This window comes from Oncorhynchus mykiss, chromosome 4 (assembly GCF_057628025.1).
Source record: "Oncorhynchus mykiss isolate SJ-2025 chromosome 4, ASM5762802v1, whole genome shotgun sequence".
Lineage (NCBI taxonomy): Eukaryota > Metazoa > Chordata > Actinopteri > Salmoniformes > Salmonidae > Oncorhynchus > Oncorhynchus mykiss.
This window is the reverse complement of record NC_143025.1, coordinates 69,659,832-69,680,768: the sequence shown is the minus strand read 5'-3', so window position 1 is coordinate 69,680,768 and position 20,937 is coordinate 69,659,832. Positions and strand designations below refer to the sequence as shown.

Below are 20,937 nucleotides of genomic sequence, written 5' to 3'. Positions count from 1 at the left end.
TGCTTACCAGAGCCGTATCTCTGTTCTCTATAGGCCCATATTGCTCTGGTGCTTACGTATCATTGCATGCATCTTTTGTACCCTTACATATCATTAGTTCTATGCATCTGGTAGGGCAGCGCTCCCAGTTAGTTCTACTTAGTGGCGCCGCTTGTTCTCCCAGATCGTCTCTTAATCAGTAACTGGTCAGTGTTCAATGGAAAAGCCATAAAACAATAAGAGCCAGAGCATTGGTGTTTGTTCCAGGTCGCACTAATCACACACACACACACACACACACACACACACACACACACACACACACACACACACACACACACATTCAGTGCACACACACACATGCTCAGACACACACCAGGGATTGACATTAAGTGTTGCCTATTGCCTGGGGCAGGTGAACTGAGCAATCACGGAAGTTGAGCCTGCTCTGAGGTTGCCCCACTGTGCAGCTGAATAACTTTTAAAAAATATAGTAACTCAAAAGAATTCCCGTAGCCTAAAACGGATCTTTCTGGTTCCTCCACATTATTTAAGTGAAAGAAAGACAATTCGTGGCATTTATGGCAGTCCGGCAAGTTGAGCCTGTTCTGAGATTTGTTTTTACTAACAACAACCAAAGCACAAAGAATTCCAGTACTGATCTTTCTGATTCCTCCCCTAATGTGTAAGAGAAAGGCAGGCAGTATACGGTACTTCTGTGTATAAATAGATAATTTACATTGTCAGAAGATCATAATCTTCGGGCAACCAAAAAATACTCTTGACTTCTCCGAAGGGTAGTGCTTAAGTTGTAAATGTCTAGGTGCCAGAACAGAAAGTGATTGTGAGAGGGGGATGACCTGGGGGGCCTCTGAGGTACCGGAAAGGATGGAGAAAGCCCACCTTTATAATAAAGCAGTGCATATGGATATCATCGCATTTGCGTAGTGACATAGAGCATTAGAGTAGAGGCCCTTAAAGAAGGCTCTCACATGGGGAACAGTTTTTGGCCTTTTATAAACACATTTCATACAATTATGTCATTTTATATGACTGGAGACTTTAATATAATATTTTTTAATACCAAACAAATGATCAAAATGACAGTTACAGGAAATTATAGTCCTAGAAAAGCTTTCACCGACTTACCCAATGATGTGCAGCTCAACTTGCCGACAATTGCCAATACTCTCATGCCAAAAGCCTATCTCTCTTGTTTTACTTTGTAAAATAATGTTTACTCGATAGACCTGTTTGGAAGTTGATAAAATATTTTGTCAGCCTACTGTCAGACTAGACTTTTCTTTGAAGCAGGAACCATTCGCTTTCCAACCTATGTTTTCCTGCGATTGCTTTTGAGCTATTTCAAAAGACTTGTGCTGGCTGAATGGCGTTCCCTGACAGATTTGCTGTGCGTTCCCAGGCTATAGGCCTTATGATTGGGGAAAATAAACACTATCCACAGTTAGGCTATAATGTTGCGCAAACCAAAATCTACGTTTTCACATTACGTTTATTTATGGGGCAGGAGAATTAACTCTGATCACTTTTATTATAATTTTTACATTGCAAACTGATTTTTTTATTTTTCATGTAGAGGAAGCCTACTGGATCCGGCCAAATAGGTCCCGGGAAACACAATTGTAAAAACGGAGAGGTGCCGGATCCTGTTCCGTAAGGATCCGGCTCAAATGAAGCACTCCCGAAGGGCAAGTGCCTTTCAGACTTTAATGTCAATCCCTGCACACTGCCAGTATGGGATTAGCCATAGGTGTCACTCTACAGCAGTGGTAGTACTCACTAATATGTTTGAGGAAGACACTTTTAAACAACCACACTGGGAAAGCTGCCATACCCATCGGAGAACGGGGGTTAGTGGGATATCAAATGTATTCATACATTAATCAATCTATTCACTATCAAGTAATTTGTGTCAGAAACAAATCAAACTAGTTTGATTCTGGCCTTATTGCCAATATCTCAAAAGTTAATACAAAGATATGTCAAGTTCCACTCTGAAGGAAGTATGCTTTGGAGTGATTGAAATGCATCAGAAATGTATTAGAATTATTCTGTTCAGATCCATAACTCCTCTTCTAAAGAGTCCTGCTGGTGCGTCCTAGATAGAAGCATAATATACGTATGTTTTCCTGAGAGTCTGAGCTTTCAGGAATGGGGTCATAGTCGATAATAGCTCCAACTGCTCAAAAGATAGTCAAATTTGAAGCAGGGACATGATTTCAAGATGTGCGCTTTTCCCGCCTGTCCCAGCCACTAATAGCGGATATCGAAGGTTACTTACATAACTACAGTTCTATGAACTAAGGGGGACATTCAGATGACTGAGGAAAACATGCACAACAAATGTATTCAGAATATTGCTGTAAGCTGCCAATGAAGTTGCAGAGAGTTGCTCAGTGACTGTGGGGGCGTTAAAGTCATCTTACAATAGTATAATTGGGTGGATTGCTGTCCGTGGCAGCGTTTCATTCCATGTATTTTTTTATCTGATGACTTATTCATCAAACCAGCATGAGTAATGTACAGTGCATTCGGAAAGTATTCAGACCCCTTGACTTTTTTCCACATTATTCTAAAATTGATTACATATATTGATGAAACGTATTATCACGTTTACATAAGTATTGACCTTTACTCAGTACTTTGTTGAAGCACCTTTGGCAGCGAATACAGCCTTGAGTCTTCTTGGGTATGACGCTACAAGCTCGGCACACCTGTATTTGGGGAGTTTCTCCTGTTCTTCTCTGCAGATCCTTTCAAGCTCTGTCAGGTTGGATGGGGAGCGTTGCTACGCAGCTTTTTTCAGGTCTCTCCCGAGATGTTTTCTCGGGTTCAAGTCCAGGCTCTGGCTAGGCCACTCAATGACATTCAGATACTTGTCCTGAAGCCACTCCTGTGTTGTCTTGGATGTGTGCTTAGGGTCATTGTCTTGTTGGAAGGTGAACCTTCGCCCCCCAGTCTGAAGCCCTGAGCGCTCTGAAGCAGATTTTAATGAAAGATCTGTCTGTACTTTGCTCCGTTTGTCTTTCCCTCGATCCTGACTAGTCTCCCAGTCCCTGCCACTGAAAAGCATCCCTGCACTAGATGCTGAAGCATGACGTCTATAGGTAGAACGAAAGGCCCCCATTGCACCCCCTCACCTCTACATCCCCAGGGCCTGAGACACTCTGAAGTGTACAATCAGCTTGTTTGTAGGCCTAACCAGAGCACTGAATACATTTTGGGTTCTGAACTTGACCTCGGCAGAAGAGTGTTAACACTGTTTGGACATGACCTCTCACCCGTTTTAACAGAGCTTCTCACAAGGCAGCCTCCCTCCAGCCCCTGACATCTAGCCAGTGTTGTCCCAACCCATCTTGTTATCATTCTCAGCTCTATGTGTTTGGGGGTTAACACACTCTTAGAAAAAGGTTAAGTTAGGCTAAAGTATTGTTCCCTGAGGTACAAAAATATCAAAATACAGATACTGTACCTTCAGAAATACACATCTTACTGTACTGTTACCTTTTAGGGTACTTGTCAAATCAAATTGTATTGGTCACATACACATATATAGCAGATGTTATTGCGGGTGGAGCGAAGTGCTTGTGTTCCTAGCTCCAACGTGCGGATAATCTAGTATAATGGTTCATTTTTGTACCAAATATTTTGAAAATAAAGGTACCATCATCACACACTAAACAAAAACCCGGTATTTTGTGTACACTTTGTGTACCCTTTTGATTCTTGATGGTACTAATCTTAACCTTGGCTAAGCAGAAAAGCTACAAATTAACATTGTATTGAAAAAAGGTAAATATTTGTACCCACCATAAGGTACAATGATGAAGAAGAATTGACCATTTTATTTACAGAATCTAAATACTGTGTTATAATGGTGGGGCCTCATTATATTGGAGGCGTGGCTTAGTGGGGGGCTTGGCTTTCAGTTATTTTTTGGTGGGGCCAATCTTGAATCGAAGTGTTGTACCAGTTTAAGTGGTTTATGGTTTTCTTAATTAAAGTTCTAAAAGCTAACATAACATGTGACAGTAAATAGCTGTAATTAATATTTTACAGATCTTACCCAACACAGACCTCTTGGCATAATGTGTAAAGTGTTGGCTTGTCGCAGGGCCCAGGTTTGAGTCCCAGGTGGGGCTACCCCCTGAATTTGCTACATTGGTGTTAGAAGTGGGATGGCGGAGAGGCGTGTACACTTGAGGCACTTGGTTTAAAGAAGAGGACAATTTGTGCCTATTCAAATGAACAAACTGTTTTGTCACTGTGGTGATACCCCAAAAATTCACATGTGTACCTTTTCTAAAGGTACGCTTTTGTACTCTATGACTAAACTCAGCAAAAAAAGAAGCGTCCCTTTTTCACGACCCTGTCTTTCAAAGATAATTCGTAAAAATATGAATAACTTCACTGATCTTCATTGTAAAGGGTTTAAACACTGTTTCCTATGCTTGTTCAATGAAGCATAAACAATTAATGAACATGCACCTGTGGTACGGTTGTTAAAACACTAACAGCTACAGACGGTAGGCAATTAAGGTCACAGTTATGAATACTTAGGACACTAAAGAGGCCTTTCTACTGACTCTGAAAAACACCCAAAGAAAGATGCCCAGGGTTCCTGCTCATCTGTGTGAACGTGCCTTAGGCATGCTGCAAGGAGGTATGAGGACTGCAGATGTGGCCAGGGCAATAAATTGCAATGTCTGTACTGTAAGATGCCTAAGACAGCGCTACAGGGAGACAGGACGGACAGCTGATCATCCTCTCAGTAGCAGACCACGTGTAACAACACCTGCACAGGATCGGTACATCCAAACATCACACCTGCGTGACAGGTACAGGATGGCAACAACAACTGTCCGAGTTACACCAGGAATGCACAATCCCTCCATCAGTGCTCAGACTGTCCACAATAGACTGAGAGAGGCAGGACTGAGGGCTTATAGGCCTGTTGTAAGGCAGGTCCTCACCAGACATCACCGGCAACAACGTCGCCTATGGGCACAAACCCATCGTCGCTGGACCAGACAGGACTGTCAAAAAGTGCTCTTCACCAATGAGTCGCGGTTTTGTCTCACCAGGGGTGATGGTCGTATTCGCTTATATCGTCGAAGGAATGAGCGTTACACCAAGGCCTGTACTCTGGAGCGGGATCGATATGGAGATGGAGGGTCCGTCATGGTCTGGGGCGGTATGTCACAGCATCGTCAGACTGAACTTGTTGAACTACCCTTCCTGCAGGCTCATCCTGACATGACCCTCCAGCATGACAATGCCACTAGCCATACTGCTCGTTCTGTGCGTGATTTCCTGCAAGACAGGAATGTCAGTGTTCTGCCATGGCCAGTGAAGAGCCCGGATCTCAATCCCATTGAGCACGTCTGGGACCTGTTGGATCGGAGGGTGAGGGCTAGGGCCATTCCCCCCCCCCCCCCAGACATGTCCAGGAACTTGCAGGTGCCTTGGTGGAAGAGTGGGGTAACATCTCACAGCAAGAACTAGCAAATCTGGTGCAATCCATGAGGAGGAGATGCACTGCAGTACTTAATTTATTTTTTATTTTTTTATTTTACCTTTATTTAACTAGGCAAGTCAGTTAAGAACAAATTCTTATTTACAATGACGGCCTAGGAACAGTGGGTTAACTGCCTTGTTCAGGGGCAGAACGACAGATCTTTGTCAGCTCGGGGATTCAATCTAGCAACCTTTCGGGTTACTGGCCCAACGCTCTAACCACTAGACTACCGGCCGCCCCAAATGCAGCTGGTGGCCACACCAGATACCGGCGGTTACTTTTGATTTTGACCCCCCCTTTGTTCAGGGACACATCATTCAATTTCTGTTAGTTACATGTCTGTGGAACTTGTTCAGTTTATGTCTCAGTTGTTGAATCTTTTTATGTTCAAACATTTACACATATTAAGTTTGCTGAAAATAAACACAGTTGACACTGAGGACGTTTCTTTTTTTGCTGTGTTTATATGTAAAAATGATGCGGTCTTGTCCCCTAAAGGTATGAACTGCAAGGGTACAATCAAGTATCTGTAACTAATAGTTTAGTGGGCCACTACAGTGAAGAGATTGTGCCCCTTTAAGTACAATTCAGTACCTTTTTTTCTGAGAGTGTAGGCCATAAATCAAAAACCAATGTAGTAGTAATGTAGCTGTATTTGGCTACTAGGATTTGGAACCTGTAGGCTTTGAAATGATGGGCTAGATCAAAGCGATGTAGGAGGTTGTCCGATTTAGGTCCACGCCTTAACATTTTCAGTTAACTGTGACCCCTCGGATCATGACACTCATTATGTTGCGACCACACCATTGGAATAATGAGGATCGCACTACAACCCTCATAGCCTGGATGGAAACTGAAGCAGTTAGAGTAGGATGATGATGACGTTGTCCCTGAGGCTCTGATCTAAGGTCAAGTTTTTTTTTTCACTCTGATGTTTGAAGGTTAGGATTTGGGGAGAGAAATCTGATCCAAGATCTGTGTCTAAGGGACTACATGGTTCAGTATGTATTTACCCAGCTTTCTCCCTGCCGTCAGAGATCCCATCAAGCATCCTGTTAGTATGGACACACACAAGCAGCGGGCGTTTCTAAGCAGCACTGTAGTGTATATACATTAGACAAGATGGCTGCCTAACAGAAGGGCGTAGTTGCTTAAACGTATTTTAATTCCTGGCCCTGATTCCCATCATCACAAACAGGCTTGGAGACTCAGAATGTTGGTGTAAATTAGAATATTCCTTCCAGCCCTTGTTTCCTATCTAGAATAGGGTAGTACCGGAGGCCCAACGGACTAAGAGAGGGCTGGTGTTGGCCTTGAGCCGGCAGGCAGAGAGACAGGCAGGGAGACGCAGTGGAGTAGAAGTGTAAGAGTAAACAGTGGCGCTCACTTGCCTGCACCGGAATTAGCACCAAAAGCCTCTGTGCTGTGTAGAAGGTGTCATTTTCTCTGTTTCAGCCTCAGTGAAATGAGGGGAACCATTAGGGTCAGTGTGTGTGTGTGTTTTCCTCCTTGTAAGGCTTTGGGGGTTGTTGAACGAGATGAGATCCTCTGTTTATTTTATGCCCCCCCCCCCCGCATGAGCCTACTTCGAGCTGAAATAACCATGGCATAAGGTTGTCAGGGTCTTAGCGGCCCCTGCGATGTCAGTCACAGCTAGGATGTGTGAGAGAGCAGCCAATGGCTGAGATCCCTGCCCCCTGACCTTGTGCAAGAGGGCCTCTCGCACAGCCCAGCTTCCCTTTCCCCTATGCAGGGAGAACCAGGAACACACACGCTCCGCTCACCCCTCCTCTCCCGAGGCCCGCACTCCGCTCCTTTGTGCCCCTCTCTCGCTCTCTCTCGCGCCCTTGCAACTCTCCCCTCTTTCACCTCTTGCCCCCCCTGTGTCCCACTCCCCCTCTCAACCCTCTCCTATCTGATTTTGAGATAGACAAGGACAGACCCTGAATTCTCAGAAGACTCCAGATGTTTTCCTTAACTATTTTGGGAAGAAAACCACATCCTCAAGGAGAAAAATACTCCGTATCCTGTTAGCCCCACCAATTCCCAAAACAACTGGAATTGCCCATGCATTTGCACACTTGGGAAGTTAAACACTGCTCTGGTGACAACCAGAAAGTGGTAGAGTAGTGTATCTGAGGAGTAGTGCAGCACACGGCCCAACCAGCAGGCCTGCTGCAGGATATTCATGTCTCTGTACCATAAAGTCCTCACCTAGCCCTGGTTGATTTTGTCAATAACCTAATTACGGAAGGACTTTGTTGTGTTTTGGTTTCAGTACTTGGCCTCCTGGAATACCACACATGATTCACAGTGATGTGCTCACTCGTCACCCTGATTTTAAGACCTGGGCACCGGCCAGCCTGCGCTTCATAAATATACACTCCTCTCTCTGTTTCTCCCTGGAGAGGATACGGAGGAGATTGACTTGGTGTGGTCGGGAATACGGTGAAAAGTACCTCTGTTTCCTCTCTTCCTCTCTCTCCTTCCTCTTTCTGTATAGTATCACTCCCTGCTCCTGCTGTTGGCTACTTGGTGGGGACATGTCGGTACAGTGAGCACTGCGTGCTGACATCATGCTGGTCGTGACCTACATTTTCCGTTTACATTTTATTAATTTAACAGATGCTCTTATCCAGAGCGACAATTACTGCATTCATCTTACGATAACTGCGTGAGACAACTACATATCACAACCGTATTTCCTCAATAGAGTAGTTATCAGCAAAGTCAGTGGTAGTAGTAAAACACAAGTGCATTTAATTATTTAAAAATGGATGAGGGGGGTGGGGGCCGTCATTGCGATTTATTTAAGATAGTCTTTAAAGAGGTAGCGTTTCAGACGTTTTCGGAAGATGGGTAGGGACTCCACTGTCCTGACGTTAAGGGAAAGCTTGTTCCCCATTGGGTTGCCAGGACAGAAGAGATTTGACTAGAGGGGGCCCGAACCAAGTACTCTGGGTGGGGGGTGTATGGTTTGAGCATAGACTGAAGGTAGGGGAGGGCATTTTGGTGGGACTGGATCAGGTGTCACCGGCCAAGACTGGGCCCAGTCAGCGAGGAATGAGGGGAGGGGGGCGAGGGAGGTCCTCTCCTCATTATGGTTGTAGGGTAGTCCTGCCCTGTGAGGACAGTGTGGTGATAGGTACTGGACATGAATAATACAGCATCTCTGACATCAAACTGTATATTTATAGACTAACAGGCTGGCTAACAGAAAGACTGGGACACTTTCTCTTCCTCTTTTCTCTATTGTCCTCCCTTCCTTAATCCTTTCCTCTTTCTCATGTCTGCCTCCTTCCCGCTGTATCTTTCTCCTTCATTTGCACTCTTCTCTCTCTCTCTCTCTCTCTCTCTCCTACAGTAATGACATGTGATGAAAGGTCTGGCCTCTCTCTCTGAATTTCAATTCAAGGGGCTTTATTGGCATGGGAAACGTGTTAACATTGCCAAAGAAAGTGATATGGGTTGTATTTATAATGGTGTTTGTTCTTCACTTGTTGACCTTTTCTTGTGACAACAGGTCACAAATATTGCTGCTATGATGGCACACTGTGGTATTTCACCCAGTAGATATGGGAGTTTATCAAAATTGGGTTTGTTGTCGAATTCTTTGTGGATCTGTGTAATCTGAGGGAAATATGTGTCTCTAATATGGCCATACATTGGGCAGGGGGTTAGGAAGTGCAGCTCAGTTTCCATCTAATTTTGTGGGCAGTGAGCACATAGCCTGTCTTCTCTTGAGAGCAATGTCGCCTACGGTGGCCTTTCTCAATAGCAAGGCTATGCTCACTGAGTCTGTACATAGTTAAAGCTTTTCTTAAGTTTGGGTCAGTCACAGTGGTCAGGTATTCTGCCACTGTAGACTCTCTGTTTAGGGCCAAATAGCATTCTAGTTTGCGCTGTTTTTTTAATTAATTCTTTCCAATGCGTCAAGTAATTATATATTTTTTTTCCTCTCTCTCTCTGTCAGGCCTACAGTACAGTAATGACATGTGATGGCAGGTCCGGCCTCTCTCTCGCTCTCTCTTCGATCCAGCTCAGTCTAGTTCTCTGTATCTGTACTCTATTTCACCCTGCTGGCCTCAGGCATCAATCATCATCTCTCAGATCAGCATCTTTCTCTCTGTCCACACCAGGGCCAGGCCAGGGCGTCAGCAGCCTATCATCAGGTCGTTGATCAAGAAGAGAAAAAAAAACATTGTCACTTGACAATACACAGATCCACGATCCCCCTCCCTGGCTCCCTCTCCTCATCACTCTCTTTGGCCCTTTTTGTCCTAAGTAGAACCTTACACCAGGTCCAAGAGGAGATTTGGGTCATTGTTGAATGGCTTTTTAAGAGTTTTTGACATGATATATGTATCTACATGGGGTATGGTTTAATTATAAAAGCAGTATGCATTGGTGTCCATGCCAGAATAAACAAGGCGTTTCCCGCTCACTTCCAGTCGTTGGCTTTAGCTGCTGTACAGTAACTGTACAGTACAGTTACAGAATGCTGTAGTCATGTGCTGCGTTGAGTCCCCCTAACCCTTTGAGCTGGACTGATGTCATCAGAACACAGTTAATCAACAGCCCACACAGTTCATTATTCTCTGTTGAATAATACCAGCTTCATTATGAGGGGAATAACTTGTATAACAAGCTACTTAGGAGTTATTACTTGGAGTTACTAAGTAATTACATAATGCCTATGTAATGGTTGATGTCAGTAAAATAAGGAAGACTAAAAGTACATGCTACCAATGGCTGATCGCCCCACGTTCAGTCCCCCCGTATTGGAGCTGTTCTTAAGATCTGTGTGTTCTTAAGATCTGTGTGTTAAGATCTGTGTGTGCATTTGCCCCCTGCAGAGAAAGCGGCTTTGGTGTCACCGGAAGACGAGGTGCAGAAGAGTGACATCTCGTCCAGTAGTCAGGGCATGGTGGAGAAAGAGGCTCTGGGGCCGCTGCTGCTCGAGGTGAGTGAAACAATAAAGCTTGGTGGAATTTGAATTTCAGTGAGAGACACATGAAGTATCCATTGATTGGATAATTCAGTAATGCAGCTTTCTAAAGCACAGGTGCTCTTTCGTGAGAAATAATCATCTTATTGATTAGATAATCATCTTATTGGTTGCTCATTGGTTGCTCATTAGTAAATACATGGGTAGTTAGATTGCACCTGCTCACAGTAGATTCATACAAAGTTAGATAAAGTGTTGTGTATGTTTTTGTGTAAAAGCTCAAATGTAATTTTGAGGGATGATGGCAATTTAGTTAGAATCTCTCTGTCTTCAACATTTTCTCTGTATTGTCCAGAGTGATTCAGTGACTGTATGTGTGGTACTCAGGTGGTAGTTTCCCAGTGAGGCCCAGTGTCAGTATGCCACATTAGTTCCTGGCCCACTTTCCCTGGGGCTGGGGCTGAGAGAGAGGCTGAGGTCCTCCCCTTCTCCCTTTTTGTGTTCCCCTTCCTCCGGAGGTGTCCGTTTTCACCCCTCTTTTGTCCCTCCCTCTGTTTCGGGCCAGGCTCTGGACGGCTTCTTTTTTGTGGTGAACCGCGAGGGCCGGATCGTGTTTGTGTCGGAGAATGTGACAGGTTACCTAGGCTACACCCAAGAAGAGCTGATTACCTCCAGTGTCTACAGCATCCTCCATGTGGGAGACCACGGCGAGTTTGTCCGCAACTTGCTGCCCAAGAGCCTCGGTGAGCACGACAGGAGAGGTGGATGAGAGAAGAGGGGATGAGATGAGGCAGGAGATGATGGTGATGGGAGGAGAGGATGGAGAGAGGGGGGGGAGGTTGGAGAGGTGCTAAGAAGATGAGAAGGGAGGAAAAGCGAGAATGACAAAGAAAGAGGGGTTGATGTCGAGTAGGAGGAAATTACAAGGCGATGAAAGAGATGAGGAAGGAAGGAGAAGAAGAACATGATAACGGGGAGATGAAAGAAAGGTAAGAGAGGAGGGGATCAATCAAATGTATTTTATAAAGCTCTTTTTACATCAGCAGTTGTCACAAAGTGCTATACAGAAACCCAGCCTAAAACCCCACAGAGAAAGCAATGCAGATGTAGAAGCACCCTGGCTAGGAAAAACTCACTAGAAAGGCAGGAACCTAGGGAGAAACCTAGAGAGGAACCAGGCTCTGAGGGGTGGCCAGTCCTCTTCTGGCTGTGCCGGCTGGAGATTATAAGAGTACATAACCATTAAGGATGGACAGGAGGTAAGAGAGGAGAGGAACCTTTGCCTCTAGGTACAGTATCATAGCTGTCACAGATCATGTGACAGCTAAACTTCAGTTTCAGTTTAAACTGACTAGACCCTCACTACTACTGTCTCGTTTATTCTCTCCTTATCCCCCTCTTCTCTCTCTCTCTCTCCCCCAGATATGTCATCCTGTCTGTTTTCAAACCATTATTATTACATCACACACATTGGTTTTACCTGCCTCTGACTGTCATCCTGTCTCCCTCATCCTTTATTTTCTTTGTCACACACTCTCCTGTATGTCCTGTGTGGTGGTGTGTGTCCCTGTTCCTAATGATGTGTCTGTCTGTCTACACGGTTACTGATGTTGTCTTTGTGTGTGTGTGCGTGTGTGTGTAGTGAACGGGGTGCCGTGGCCCCAGGAGCAGGGTCGGAGGAACAGTAACACATTTAACTGCCGGATGCTAAAGAGGCCTCCTGATGAAGTGGACTCAGAGAACCAGGAGGCACGTCAGCAATACGACATCATGCAGTGTTTTACTGTCTCCCAGCCCAAAGCCATGCCGGAGGAAGGAGATGGTGAGCACACACACATATACATACAGCTTACTGAACATGCACAGATACATACAGCTTACTGAACATACACAGATACATACAGCTTACTGAACACACACATATACATACAGCTTACTGAACACACACAGATACATACAGCTTACTGAACATACACAGATACAGACAGCTTACTGAACATACACAGATACAGACAGCTTACTGAACACACACAGATACATACAGCTTACTGAACATACACATATACATACAGCTTACTGAACATACACAGATACATACAGCTTACTGAACATACACATATACATACAGCTTACTGAACATACACAGATACATACAGCTTACTGAACATACAGATACATACAGCTTACTGTACATACAGATACATACAGCTTACTGAACATACAGATACATACAGCTTACTGTACATACAGATACATACAGCTTACTGAACATACAGATACATACAGCTTACTGAACATACACAGATACATACAGCTTACTGAACACACACAGATACATACAGCTTACTGAACACACACAGATACAGACAGCTTACTGAACATACAGATACATACAGCTTACTGAACATACAGATACATACAGCTTACTGAACATACAGATACATACAGCTTACTGAACATACACAGATACATACAGCTTACTGAACACACACAGATACATACAGCTTACTAAACATACACAGATACATACAGCTTACTGAACATACACAGATACATACAGCTTACTGAACATACAGATACATACAGCTTACTGAACATACACAGATACATACAGCTTACTGAACACACACAGATACATACAGCTTACTGAACATACACAGATACATACAGCTTACTGAACATACACAGATACAGACAGCTTACTGAACATACACAGATACATACAGCTTACTGAACATACAGATACATACAGCTTACTGAACATACACAGATACATACAGCTTACTGAACATACACAGATACATACAGCTTACTGAACATACACAGATACATACAGCTTACTGAACATACACGGATACATACAGCTTACGGAACATACACAGATACATGCACAGATACATACAGCTTACTGAACATGATGCACAGATACATACAGCTTACGGAACATACACAGATACATGCACAGATACATACAGCTTACTGAACATGCACAGATACATACAGCTTACTGAACATGATGCACAGATACATACAGCTTACTGAACATGCACAGATACATACAGCTTACTGAGCATACACAGGTATGCATACAGATGTTTACATTCACACTCATGTCATACAAATTCAAAAAGGTGTGTCAGCAGCATGACATCACGCTGGTCTTTACCTTGTCCCAACTAGACCAGAGCCGTATAGGAGAGAAAGAGTTAGACACGGTGACGCCCTGCTTATTACAGCTAACACACACACACACACACAGTCTCACACACACACACACACACATGTTAGAGGCTTAACTCTGACCTCTCCTGACATTTGATCTGTATTGTGCCCAGACCTGCAGAGCTGCCTGATCTGCATAGCCTGCCCGATGCCCCGCCCCCAGCAGCTACCCGCCATCCGCACTGAGTCCTTTATCACCAAACAGGACCCCACAGGTATCAACCCCTGACCTCTCACTTTTTACCTCTCAACTTTACCCTCTCACATAAAAACTCCATACACACACGCACACACTCTCCAATTTGTAGATTAGAGAGCTTTCATGTTGCTCCAGAAGATGTACTAACTGGAGTGTTACACAATAAACAGGCTTGTTGGTAAACCTACCTAGAGAGGAAAGGCAAGGACGGGGTTTCAGCTCTCACTACTACTGTACATCTGACCTCATAATAGACCACCGTTACTAGTGTGTGTGTGCGTGTGTCCAGGGAAGATCATCTCCATAGAGACCAGTGCTCTGCGGGCGACGGGGCGACCAGGCTGGGAGGACCTGGTCAGGAAGTGTATCTACGCCTTCTTCCAGCCGCAAGGCAAAGAACCCTCCCACGCCAAGAAGCTGCTCCACGAGGGTGAGGAGAAGGGGAGGATGAGGAAGAGAAGGGGAGTGGGGAGAGAAGGGGAGGAAGAGAAGGGGGGAGTGGGGAGAGAAGGGGAGGAAGAGAAGGGGGGAGTGGGGAGAGAAGGGGAGGAAGAGAAGGGGGGAGTAGGGAGAGAAGGGGAGGAAGAGAAGGGGGGAGTGGGGAGAGAAAGGGAGGAAGGGGAGAGAAAGGGAGGAAGGGGAGGATGAGGAAGAGAAGGGGGGGAGTGGGGAGAGAAGGGGAGGATGAGGAAGAGGTGGGGAGAGAAGGGGAGTGGGGAGAAAATGGGAGGATGAGGAAGAGAAGGGGAGGAAGAGAAGGGGGGGAGTGGGGAGAGGAAGAGAAGGGGAGGAAGAGAAGGGGGGATGAGGAAGATAAGGGGGTGGAAAGAGACACGTTATGTACTATTGTCAATAATCGGGCTGTAACAACACAGTACCCCCATATCGTACCATTACAGAAACATCTTTCTTTTATTTCATAAAGAACGCCACACTGATCAGTAGCTCAATTGTTGTTTGTGTGTGTGTGTGTGTCTGTGTGTGTGTGTTGCCAGTGATGACCCATGGCACGGCCATCAGTCCTCTTTACCGGTTCAACCTGAGCGATGGGACCCCCCTCAGTGCTCAGACCCGCTGCAAGTTCTGCTGCCCCCCTAACCATGACGTTCAGCCCTTCATCATGGGCATTCACACTATCGACAGGTGACTCGCACACAACCGCACACGCACGCATGAACACACCCACTGGCAAGTCATATGGAACAAGTAGAATATATGTCTTTATTGCCAATCAACAATGGTTGGAATGGTAGGAATTGACCCGATGTAAACAGAAAATACATTTCCAGAATATTTTTCTCACCCAGCTGATGTTTTGCTCTTGTTTTCCTTTTGTAGGGAACACAACACTGCTAGCTCTCAGGAAAACACTAACTCCAGCCTTCTACTGACCCATAGGAGCCCTGCTCCCTCCCACTCCCCTGCCCTCCCCCCGGGCAGCGAGGCCAGCCAAGCCCCAGGCCCCACCTCGGGCCTCCATCTCAACAACGGCAAAAGCTCCAGCACCACCTCCCCCACCACACCCACCAGCCATTCAGCAGGGTACCTGAAGCCCAACCGGATGTGTCCTCAGCAGGTCAACAGCCCCTCGCCCCTGGGAAGCCCCCTTACTGCCACCCCTACCTCATTTATGTCGCCCAGACCCCCCAGGGCCAGTCCGGGGCTGGGCGGCAGCCCGCGTGTCCCAGGGAACCCCTTCTCCCCTTCCACCCCTGGCCTGCACTCTCCGGCACCGTCCCTGGGAGGTGGAGCTGGTGGCGGTGGAAGTGGAATCCTCAGCCGGCACCACTCTGGTGGGGACGGTGGAGCAGGGACCCCCCTGAGTTTCTCTCTGCCCTCCCCTTTACCTCAGAGGCAGGCCAGCACCCCCACCAGCTCCCCAGCACGCCCTCCCCCCGCCAAGCCCCCCGAGGGAGGAGGAGATGGGGGCGGAGAGGACCTGGCTGAAGGAAAACTAGGGGGGAACTCCAAACTCAACCAGCCCCTGGACAACGGCGGCGTGGGGGCGCCTAGGGACCCCAAAAACACATCTACCAAACCCACCTCCACCCCTCAGTGCCCGGCCTCCCACAGCACGCTGACGGAGCGCCACAAGATCCTCCACCGCCTCCTGCAGGACAGCAGCCCGGCTGAGGGCAGCAACGGCAAGGAGTCTGAGATCAAGAAGGAGCCTCCTGCCAGCCCTGCCACCGCCAACCCCAACGGACCCCCCAGCACCCCTCAGGACCACCAGCTGCTGCGCTTCCTCCTGGACACGGATGAGAAGGACCTGGGCGACCTGCCCCCTCCGGCCGCTCTCAGCCTGCAGACGGTCCGGGTCAAGACTGAGAAGAGGGCCAGCGGGGACACGACGCCCTGCGCTGCAGCCTGCGCCAGCCCCAAGCCCAAACCGAGCCCTGCAGACAGCAGGCCATCCAGAGACCCGGTACTGTCTGCAGCCCTACTCCTCCCGCCTGCAGTCTACAACTCACACCTCATACACAGTCCCTGCAGTATCCAGATGCAGCAAGATCACGTCCCAGACATGCAGACCTCTCAGACACTTTAAGTTTGGGGTTATAGTTAAGGTTAGGTTTTAGGGTTAGGGCTGGGAGTTAGGATTAGGGACTTCTAGGACTTCTGTTGCTGGGGTGGTCACAGTAGCTGGCTGTCTGAGTGGATGCTGCTGCTGCCTTCTAAAGGGAGCATGTGATTCGCTGCTGTATTTGTTCTACTTACGTTGAGCCCATAGTAACTCGACCTTAGGCAGGAGCTAGTTGTGTTCATTTGTGGCCCCTTCTCTTCAACTTTGTCTCTCTACAGCACAGAGCTACCAGCAGCAGCCTTGGAAGTTATTTGACCTTTACTCTCTTTCCCTCTTCCTCTCTCCCTCTCTCTCTCAGTTCCCCAGTGGATCTGCTGACCTGGACCCTCTCAGCCAGCTGCTGCCCACCCTCAGGGGCCCTGCAGGGGCCAAGCAGGGCAGCGAGGAGCAGGGTGGTCCCCACACCCAAGCCCTGTCGTCCCATAGCCAAACCCAACCTCAACCACGGCTCCATTCACCTCCACAGCCCCAGACACAGCCTTGGATCCAATCACCTCTTCAAACCAAACCTCAGAACCATCTCCAGCTTCAGTCCCCTACCCAGCTTCAGTCCCCTACCCAGCTTCAGTCCCCTACCCAGCTTCAGTCCCCTACCCAGCTTCAGTCCCCTACCCAGCTTCAGTCCCCTACCCAGCTTCCGTCCCCCACCCAGCTTCCGTCCCCCACCCAGCTTCCGTCCCCCACCCAGCTTCAGTCCCCTACCCAGCTTCAGTCCCCTACCCAGCTTCAGTCCCCTACCTTACTCCAGACCAGTGGGGCCAACATTGTCAAGGCCGTGACCGTGAAGAGGGAGCCTCCCGGAAGACCAAGCCGGGGTATGGCAGGAATAAAGTGGGTCAGGAGTAGAGGTCGACCGATTATGAATATTCAACGCCGATACTGATTACTGGAGGACCAAAAAAAGCCGATACCGATTAATCTGCCGATTTTTATTTTTATTTTTATTTTTATTTTTTTTTTTTATTTTTTTTTTTATTTTTTTTTTTGTAATAATGACAATTACAACAATACGGAATGAACACTTACAGTGGGGAAAAAAGTATTTAGTCAGCCACCAATTGTGCAAGTTCTCCCACTTAAAAAGATGAGAGGCCTGTAATTTTCATCATAGGTACACTTCAACTATGACAGACAAAAAATTATGGTGGAAAATAATTATTTGGTCAACAACAAAAGTTTATCTCAATACTTTGTCATTGCCAACAAAGGGTATATAACAGAGGTCAAACATTTTCTGTAAGTCTTCACAAGGTTTTCACACACTGTTGCTGGTATTTTGGCCCATTCCTCCATGCAGATCTCCTCTAGAGCAGTGATGTTTTGGAGCTGTTGCTGGGCAACATGGACTTTCAACTCCCTCCAAAGATTTTCTATGGGGTTGAGATCTGGAGACTGGCTAGGCCACTCCAGGACCTTGAAATGCTTCTTACGAAGCCCGGGCGGTGTGTTTGGGATCATTGTCATGCTGAAAGACCCAGCCACGTTTCATCTTCAATGCCCTTGCTGATGGAAGGAGGTTTTTACTCAAAATCTCACGATATATGGCCCCATTCATTCTTTCCTTTACACGGATCAGTCGTCCTGGTCCCTTTGCAGAAAAACAGCCCCAAAGCATGATGTTTCCACCCCCATGCTTCACAGTAGGTATGGTGTTCTTTGGATGCAACTCAGCATTCTTTGTCCTCCAAACACGTCGAGTTGAGTTTTTACCAAGAAGTTATATTTTGGTTTCATCTGACCATATGACATTCTCCCAATCTTCTTCTGGATCATCCAAATGATCTCTAGCAAACTTCAGACGGGCCTGGACATGTACTGGCTTAAGCAGGGGGACACGTCTGGCACTGCAGGATTTGAGTCCCTGGCGGCGTAGTGTGTTACTGATGGCAGGCTTTGTTACTTTGATCCCAGCTCTCTGCAGGTCATTCACTAGGTCCCCCCCGTGTGGTTCTGGAATTTTTGCTCTCCGTTCTTGTGATCATCTTGACCCCACGGGGTGAGATCTTGCGTGGAGCCCCAGATCGAGGGAGATTATCAGTGGTCTTGTATGTCTTCCATTGCTCCCACAGTGGATTTCTTCAAACCAAGCTGCTTACCTATTGCAGATTCAGTCTTCCCAGCCTGGTGCTGGTCTACAATTTTGTTTCTGGTGTCCTTTGACAGCTCTTTGGTCTTGGCCATAGTGGAGTTTGGAGTGTGACTGTTTGAGGTTGTGGACAGGTGTCATTTATACTGAGAACAAGTTCAAACAGGTGCCATTAATACAGGTAACGAGTGGAGGACAGAGGAGCCTCTTAAAGAAGAAGTTACAGGTCTGTGAGAGCCAGAAATCTTGCTTGTTTGTAGGTGACCAAATACTCATTTTCCACCATAATTTGCAAATAAATTCATTAAAAATCCTACAATGTGATTTTCTGGATTTTTTTTCTTCTAATGTTTGAATGAATGCTTATGAGCCTGTTGCTGCCTACCATCGCTCAGACTGCTCTATCAAATCATAGACTTAATTATAACATAATAACACACAGAAATACGAGCCTTTGGTCATTAATATGGTAGAATCCGGAAACTATAATTTCGAAAACAAAACGTTTATTATTTCAGTGAAATACGGAACCGTTCAGTATTTTATCTAACGGGTGGCATCCTTAAGGCTAAATATTCTTGTTACATTGCACAACCTTCAATGTTATGTCATAATTACATTAAATTCTGGCAAATTAGTTCGCAATGAGCCAGGCTGCCCAAACTGTTGCATATACCCTGACTCTGTGTGCAATGAACTCAAAAAAAGTGACACAATTTCACCTGGTTAATTAATATTGCCTGCTAACCTGGATTTCTTTTAGCTAAGTATGCAGGTTTAAAAATATATACTTCTGTGTATTGATTTTAAGAAAGGCATTGGTGTTTATGGTTAGGGACAGATGTCCAACGATTGTGCTTTTTTCGCAAATGCGCTTTTGTTAAATCATCCCCCAGCGTTGCATCGATATGTAACGCAGGACACTCTAGATAACTACACATGGTTGATGATATTACTAGTTTAACTAGTGATTATGATTGATTGTTTTTTATAAGATAAGTTTAATGCTAGCTAGCAACTTACCTTGGCTTCTACTGCATTCGCGTAACAGGTAGTCTCCTTGTGGAGTGCAATGAGAGGCAGGTGGTTATAGCGTTGGACAAGTTAACTGTAAGGTTGCAAGACTGTATCCCCCGAGCTGACAAGGTGAAAATCTGTCGAGCAGTTAACCCACCGTTCCTAGGCCATCATTGAAAATAAGAATGTGTTCTTAACTGACTTGCCTAGTTAAATAAAGGTATATAAAAAAAAATATGCAAAATCGGTGCCAAAAAATACAGATTTCCGATTGTTATGAAAACTTGAAATCGGCCCTAATTAATCGGCCATTCCGATTAATCGGTCGACCTCTAGTCAGGAGTGAGGGGTCACGATAAAGGGTCAGAGGGCAAGAGGCCCCTGACTCCACACCCCGCTGTATGCTGCCTGTTTTCATTTTTAGTGTGGCCCCCCAGGAAATGACTTGTCCTGACCGTGTGTCTGTTTGTGACTGTGCAGGGCTCACTGATGGCTCCAGCCTGCAGAACCAGTCAAACTTTGACTTCTGCAGCCCCAGCCAGATACCGGGACAAGGGGAACTCTTCCAGACACCCAAAGACAGCAGCCCCTTTAAAGAGCCTGGACTAATGAACTCATTCAACTCCAACACCGGTATGAACCAGAATATGCTCATATCAAATATCTTGAATTACATAATTAGTACATAATAAAATGGAATCTATGGGTTAGTTGTTTGTTTCTTGGTGGTTCATTAAGAGTGTGTGTGCTGTCCTCCAGCGTTGTCTAAGATGGAGACAGACTCTCAGCAGTTCCAGACCCTGGCCCTAACTGAGACTCTGTCCTTTGATGGAGGCGTGGGAAACCCTGTGCAAGCCTCTCTGGCCTCCCCTCAGGAGTGAGTATAGTACTTCTATGTAGAAGAAACACACAGACACATTCATTGCTCACATTCCAATGCACAGGCACACAGAAACAAACCTTGCCCATCTTTATATTGCATCGACACACTCCCATGTTCCGGACTCCCCCTGTGTGTGGAGCAGGCAGTGTGTCCCGTGCCCACTGGATGAGCTGCTGTGCCCCCCCACCACCCCCGAGGGACGTAACGATGAGAAGGCCCTCCTGGACCAGCTGGTGTCCTTCCTGAGTGGCACAGATGAGAGCGAGCTGGCTGAGCTGGACCGAGCCCTGGGCATCGACAAGCTGGTGAAGGTACCAGAGGAGGAGAATGATAGTAGTGCATTTGTCTTTTTTAAGTGTTGCGATTGTTACCTATATACGGAAGAGGACAGGCACTGTCATACTCTACTACACTACGGAGCTGAATGAGCGTTAAATCTAGAGAGTTAATTGAAATTCCTGTCCAAAGCACCACAGAATA

The 20,937-nt window shown here is 46.3% G+C and overlaps 1 protein-coding gene across 3 annotated transcripts in view; it reads left to right on the top strand.

Moving 5' to 3' along the window:
• LOC110522275 (nuclear receptor coactivator 1) overlaps nucleotides 1-20,937 on the top strand; it is a 94,650-nt gene that overhangs the window by 63,207 nt on the left and 10,506 nt on the right. For 2 of the 3 annotated variants that reach the window (XM_090232888.1, XM_036975854.2), the window contains exons 4-14: nucleotides 10,375-10,481; nucleotides 11,032-11,209; nucleotides 12,109-12,288; nucleotides 13,802-13,903; nucleotides 14,177-14,317; nucleotides 14,883-15,030; nucleotides 15,226-16,312; nucleotides 16,770-17,286; nucleotides 20,055-20,207; nucleotides 20,334-20,451; nucleotides 20,600-20,768. In XM_090232888.1, coding sequence (XP_090089014.1) covers nucleotides 10,375-10,481; nucleotides 11,032-11,209; nucleotides 12,109-12,288; nucleotides 13,802-13,903; nucleotides 14,177-14,317; nucleotides 14,883-15,030; nucleotides 15,226-16,312; nucleotides 16,770-17,286; nucleotides 20,055-20,207; nucleotides 20,334-20,451; nucleotides 20,600-20,768 — 2,900 coding nt within the window. The remainder of the gene's footprint in view (nucleotides 1-10,374; nucleotides 10,482-11,031; nucleotides 11,210-12,108; nucleotides 12,289-13,801; nucleotides 13,904-14,176; nucleotides 14,318-14,882; nucleotides 15,031-15,225; nucleotides 16,313-16,769; nucleotides 17,287-20,054; nucleotides 20,208-20,333; nucleotides 20,452-20,599; nucleotides 20,769-20,937) is intronic. The other variant, XM_036975855.2, reaches the window with a different exon arrangement.